Raw genomic sequence first — 6000 nt, forward strand, 5'->3', positions numbered from 1 at the left:
AACACTTCTAATGCTGATGAGCTGCCTGAGAGTGTGATAGTGGTTGGGGGTTTTATGCAGTAATATCTTCTAGAAAGGAATCTGAGGGGAATTCTGAGGGTCCCTTTATTAACAGAGGTACAGTATGAAAAAGTACCTATTATTTCCACTGCCTGTTTCATGACTGAAAACTTTTCAAATTATTATATGAATAAAGTTATGTTCAGAATGCTAAGACAGGTATTAATCACAATTAATAACTATTCCTTGCTCTTGCCATCACGTTTTTCTCTTTTGCCTTGTGGAGACTTCTCAGCCTTTCCAGCCTAAAGTTCTGTAACTGAAGAAGTCTACATAGCTGACTTGAGCCTTGATTTGAGTTTTACCACCTCATAGTGGAGTTTATCAAGCTTCTGCCTAAAGTACTGCTCTGCTTTGTTCTCAGCTGGCTCCTTTTGTGGCTCCAGCTTTTCTGCTCTAGTTCTTGTTTCAGGCTTTTCTCTCCTGTAAGAGTGGAATGTGCTCAGAACTGTCCTTGCTGTCCCTTGTGCTCACCTGGCACAGCAGTCGGTGTGACAGGTGACAGCTCTGTGTGTCTGCAGGAGCACTGCCTCATGGGCATCAAGGGCACCGTGCGCCGCAGCACCGACGGAGACTTCATCCACGCCAACGTTGACATCGACCTCATCATCACTGAGGAGCCTGAAATCGGCAACATAGAGAAACCTGTGGAGATTTTTCACATCATTGAGCACTTCTGCCTCGGGCGACGGCGGCTTCACCTCTTCGGGAGAGACAGCACTATTCGACCAGGTAACTGCTGTGTTGTTTTTGACCAAACAGTAAAATTCATTGCAGGGTCCTAAAAAGGTTTCCAGATGTATGTCATAGGTCAGACAGCAGATCTGAAGGACGTAGTTTTTTGGTGTATGTGAAGATCCATCAGTCACAGAACTGTTGTTTAGAAAGTTTATGAGAACTCTCATTTCTGTAATTTTTCCAGAAGAGAGATTTTTGTTTACCAATATTTTTGCCTTTCCATGTGTTAAATGCATCAGTGAGCATAAAAAAATCCAGCTGAGATTCCTTTTCTCCCATATGTTTATGCTTCTCAGAAAAGTGATTTCTTTTTCCAACTGATGTTCAACCCCTATGAGCTTAGTGCTCTTGCCTGTGTCTCAAGTGGCAGTATCTCACAGTAGGTCCTGCATCTGGCATGATGCAAAATGCAAAAAAATACATGGATCAGGACACATTGTTCAGGTATTCCTTCAATGCTGCTGCCAGGGGATTCTGTATGTCAGTGTCTCACAGTCAGGTTACTCTGGTATAACTTCAGAGTCTTTTTTAAAAGCACTGTTGTGGTGTAAGGACAAGTAAGAAGAAGGGGTAGGGGTTTGTGAAAGCACAGTGTGAATGTTGCCACAGCCATGTCTAATAAATTTTTTTTAAAAAAAAAGGAAAACAAGCCCTTAGAAATGCCCAGATGAATCTTAACTTGGCAGCAACTCTAGAGGTGACTTTTCATTCTGTTCAGTGAAGTTGGTTGTTGCTTCTGCTCACTGTGGTTTTGTTCCCGAGGTTGGCTGACCGTGGGACCCACCCTCACAAACAGCAACTTCAACGCAGAAACGTATTCTTCGTATTTCACGGCTCCCAATTCCCACCTGACCGGCTGCACCGAGGAGATCGAGAGGCTGCGGCCCAAGTCCCCGCCGCCCAAATCCAAGTCCGACCGGGGTGGGGGTGCTCCCAGGGGAGGAGGAAGAGGAGGGACTTCGGCAGGACGGGGAGAAAGGGGCAGGGAGAGGAACAGAACCAACTTCCGTGGTGAGCGGGGAGGCTTCAGAGGGGGCCGTGGAGGGACCCATCGAGGGGGCTTCCCCACCCGCTGAGGAGGTGACGGCTGCTTCCCCTGCCTACGCTTTGACTGGGAATCTTTCCTGTAGTCTTGTTTTTCCTACAGTGAAAAACTTGCCCCTTCCTCTGGGGACTCAAGCTAGATGACTTTTACAATTGTTTTTGGTGCACGCAGTTCCAGACAGTCGGCCTTGCAGTCTCAGCCCTTCACACCGCGGGTAGGATGGAAATTACCCCCTTGCTCTCCACTTAGGAACCTTGCAAGCTGGAGACTTCTTTTTCAACTTCATTTTCTCCAAAACATGGATTCCTCCTCCATCATTGGAGGTTTGGGTTTGGGTTGACTTGCATTAATATGATGGAGTGGGCATGAAATGCAGTTCCGATTTGGATGGCCACAGCAGACTTGGTGTCCTGTGGAAGAAAAAGTTCTGTGTCTGTATTGACACCTATTTTAACTTCTCTGAAACCAAGGAGCAAATGAAATAAATAGAATTCTATTTTTTCTTATTTGGTTTAAACTTCCCAAATTATTCTGGGAATAGGAAAAGGTGAATTTTTAATTTGTGGTGTGTATGCACTCACCTATTGTGTCAGCAGTGGGGACAGTGGTAGTTCTGTGCAGCTGTGCGTTGTCCTTCCTGGAAAGCACCAAGTTGTGCATTTATGTGCAGCCCAGAAGTGCACAGGTCTGGGCTGCTCCTTGAGTGGGGATTTTCCCCCAGTGTGTGTCTGTAACACCTTGTTCCTTGGGAGGGAGAGCAGTGTCACTGCAGAGCAGTCCCAGAGACCTCGCTGGAGGGAGGATTGCACCCGGGAGGTGATGTGAGTGTGTGATTCCTGAAACAGGGAACGCTGAGGGAACTGAGTGCTGCCTTTCCCTGCGGGTGTTGCACACATTTGAGAATGGCTGTTGCTGATCCAGTGCAGTGGGGAAAGAAAGCGACCCCCTTCCCTAGGTACAATGTCTGTTTTTAGCAAAACCACAACTCTGAGCTTCTTGTGCAGTTCTTGAAGGGTGAACAAACCCGGCTTTTGGTGTCTCAGTGTCTTAGGTGAGGGTTTTGGAAAACTGGCGTTTAAGTCTAAATGTTTCTCCTGAAGCCCAGCTTTTAAATAACTGTCCTGTAAAGTAGTGGATTATTAAACATGTTTATCAAAGCTGATGTTTAAATGTCTTTCTTAATATTTTATGTTTCTTGTCCCTGAGGTTTTGGAATTGCTAGGTGGTTTCCTCTGTGCTGTTGAAAACAGGAACTGTTCTTTTGATTTTGAAGATTTTGATGGGCTGGGGAACTCCCTGGCTTTGGTCATGTTTAACAGGAGATTGCTGTAGTGCCAATGGAAACTGCCTGTTGTTTACAGCTTGTTTCTTCCTCTGCCATATGTGTGTATCTGTAGAGTGACTGGATTTGGGAAGGGGAATTTTAAAGTTGATGTTAAAGTTGAGGGGAGTTACGAACTTGATGGTCATTGGTGAAGTCTGCCATGGGCTATGGAACGCACCTGAGAGAAGGTAAATGCCCTAGAAGGGACACTTTTTTTGGTGATTTTTGCCCTAATTATGTTGTTATTTGAAAAGTAAAGATTTTTTTTTTTTTAATTTTACCTTAGGACCAGTGCTTTTGTGCCAGGGAAAAGTATTTTCTTGTTTTTCAATGAGTAGAAAACGTTAATTTCCATTTCCCTCTTTTAATTACATGCCCAATACTGGTAGTTCAGTGAATGAGCTGCTTTTAACATACATTTAGGCTAAAGGGAAGAGGAGAGTCAAAAGCTATTGGATCTGAAGTGCTTCTGTATTAGTTTGTGGTGCTGCTCAAGACTTCACTGACTGAGCAAAGTCGTGGCAGGTGATGGAGGTTTCTTGGTTCTTCCCATCAAAGCAGAAATAGCTCAATAACTGTAAGGAAAAAATGAATAGTACTGCAGCAAGTGTTAGGTTAGAGCTGTCTGGATGGGCCACCTTTACCGGAAAAGCCTGATGTCCATGTTGTTAATGAGCAGCTGATGGAATGTTTTAATTGAGGTTAATGGATAAGGAACTTCACCTCTGCATTTGTCCTCCTGAAGAGCAACACTGCCCCTGCTCAACTGAAGGTGGAATTTCAGCAGTGGCAGACTGACAAAGGCTGTACAGGTAAGGCAGTAGTGCAGGGCTGTGCACTCCCAAATCTTGGTCCATATCCTTGTGGAGATGGACATGAGACTTAGGAAGTACTGGAGTGAGACACAGTCCCACACACCCCATTATACAGGAAGAAAATTGGGCCATTTTCTCAGTCACTGGGATTTGGACCATATAGAAACGGTGACTAGAGATGAAAAACTGTTAATGCCATTAGCAACTGTCAGTTAATTTCTCACTTGTAACACTTTCAGAGCAAGGGGAGAATAAGGCTCAGAATCACTGCACTGATGAGTATTTAATTTGCCACAAGTAAATGAAGCCTTAATTTGAGCATGCTCTCCTGGAAGATAAAAAACCTGATGAATTTGTTCCTTTCTGCTTTTATTAAATGCATAATGCCTCCAGTCGGCTGAACTCGGTGCCGCTCGCAGGGTTCGGCCGAGCTCGGCGCGGTTCGGCTGATCTCTGTGCCGATCGCTGCATTTGGAGCTCAGCTCGGTTTGGTTCGACCGACTCTGTAATGTTCAGGTTGGTTCGGCTGATCTCGCGTTGGTTCGGCTTATCTAGTTTAGTTTGGTTCGGCTTATCTAGTTCGGTTCGGCTTATCTAGTTCGGTTGAGCTGAACGCGGTTCCGTCCCGTTCCGTTCAGCTCACCTCAGCTAAGCTCGGATCGATTCGGCCAATCCCGGCCAGAGTCGGCCGTTCGGGTAGGCTCGGCTGTTGTCGGCCACACTCGGCTGTTGCCGGCTCCACTCGGCCACACTCGGCTCTTCGGCCCTACCTGACTCTGCTCCGCGCTGCAATGGCGGCCGCTGGCTGGGCCCCGCTCCCCGGCCTGAGCCCCGGGAGGGGACAGAGCGCTGGGACAGCCGCCTCAGCCCGGCTCACCCTGTCCCTGCCCGGCCCCGCGTCCCCCGGAGCGCGCCCTGCAGCGCAGAACGCGGCCTTTGGGCCAGGAGCGGGGACAATGCCCTCGGCTCGGCAGCAGCGCCGGGAGGCAGCGGGCGGTGCCCTCAGGTGAGCGGCCGGAGGGGAGGGAGCTGGGCCGGGGGCACCGGGGCCGGGGGCACCCACAGGGGGCCGGGGCTGCTTTGGGCGCTGCTGCGTGGGACCCGCTGCGGGTGGCACGGCTCTGTCCCGGGCCTTGCGGCTCTCTGGGATCGTGTGCCGTGGAATAAAGGTGGGGCTCGTCCCAGCTGCGGGAACAGCGTTTTATTGGGTGAGAAACAGAGTTCACTCTTTAGAATTTTTACACGTTTGTTAAGGGATAAAAGGCAGCGCTGGAGTGCTTGGCTGTTTGCCAGGAGCACCCGGTTCCCTTAAACCGTGTTGTCTAGATTCTGTTCCATTGCAGTGGTGTGTGCATATTCATTAGAGTTTATACATATTCAAACAGTCCTTTCAGTTTAGATGTTCTTTTGCTTGGTTTGAACCTTCGTGCCATCTTGTGGATTAAACCAATATACTTTATTTCTTCCTGTGGTGCCATCCTGTTTTATTTTCACTCCCTCGTTATTTGATAACGAGGGTCAGTAAATTTTTCCTTTTTTTCAGTGCTCTGGTTTGTGTTTCTGTTATCTTGTGTTTCAGATAAGATTGTCCCCAGCTGTGGGAAATCACCTCATTATCTGACACCATTTTCTGAGTTCCTTACATGTAACAGCATTTGAACATTTCACAGTCTCTATTATGCTACAGTCTAAACTAGTGTCTGTTACAGTGCTGTTTATGAAAGCTGTGCAGTGCATACACGAACTGACAGATTATCCTGGATCAAGAGCAGTAGTTACAGACTGTCCCCTCTCGGGAGTTTTGTGCTCAATAACACCGTGCCAGAGCTCAGACATAAATGGCAAGGGCAAGAACTGCATTTGTTCTGTTCCATTCTGGGCTGGGCTGAGCTCTGTTTGCCGGGAAGCAGCGGGATGGGTGTCCCTGTGCCCACCCCCCTGGGTCCCAGAGAGAAGCTGCTCCTGTGGCTGCAGCTGAGGGGCACTGGGAAACCTGAACGGTCCTGATGGAAACCGAT

The 6000-nt window shown here is 47.9% G+C and overlaps 1 protein-coding gene across 1 annotated transcript in view; it reads left to right on the top strand.

Annotated features, from left to right (window-relative positions):
* Window positions 1–3000, top strand: part of METTL14 (methyltransferase 14, N6-adenosine-methyltransferase non-catalytic subunit) — a 36430-nt gene extending 33430 nt beyond the window's left edge. The window contains exons 11-12 of the mRNA XM_054633188.2: window positions 582–792; window positions 1561–3000. Of these exons, the coding sequence (XP_054489163.1) occupies window positions 582–792; window positions 1561–1874 (525 nt within the window). The 3' untranslated portion in view covers window positions 1875–3000. The remainder of the gene's footprint in view (window positions 1–581; window positions 793–1560) is intronic.
* The last annotated feature ends 3000 nt before the right edge of the window (window positions 3001–6000 follow it).

The sequence above is a fragment of the Agelaius phoeniceus genome, chromosome 4 (assembly GCF_051311805.1).
Source record: "Agelaius phoeniceus isolate bAgePho1 chromosome 4, bAgePho1.hap1, whole genome shotgun sequence".
Taxonomy (NCBI): Eukaryota; Metazoa; Chordata; class Aves; order Passeriformes; family Icteridae; genus Agelaius; species Agelaius phoeniceus.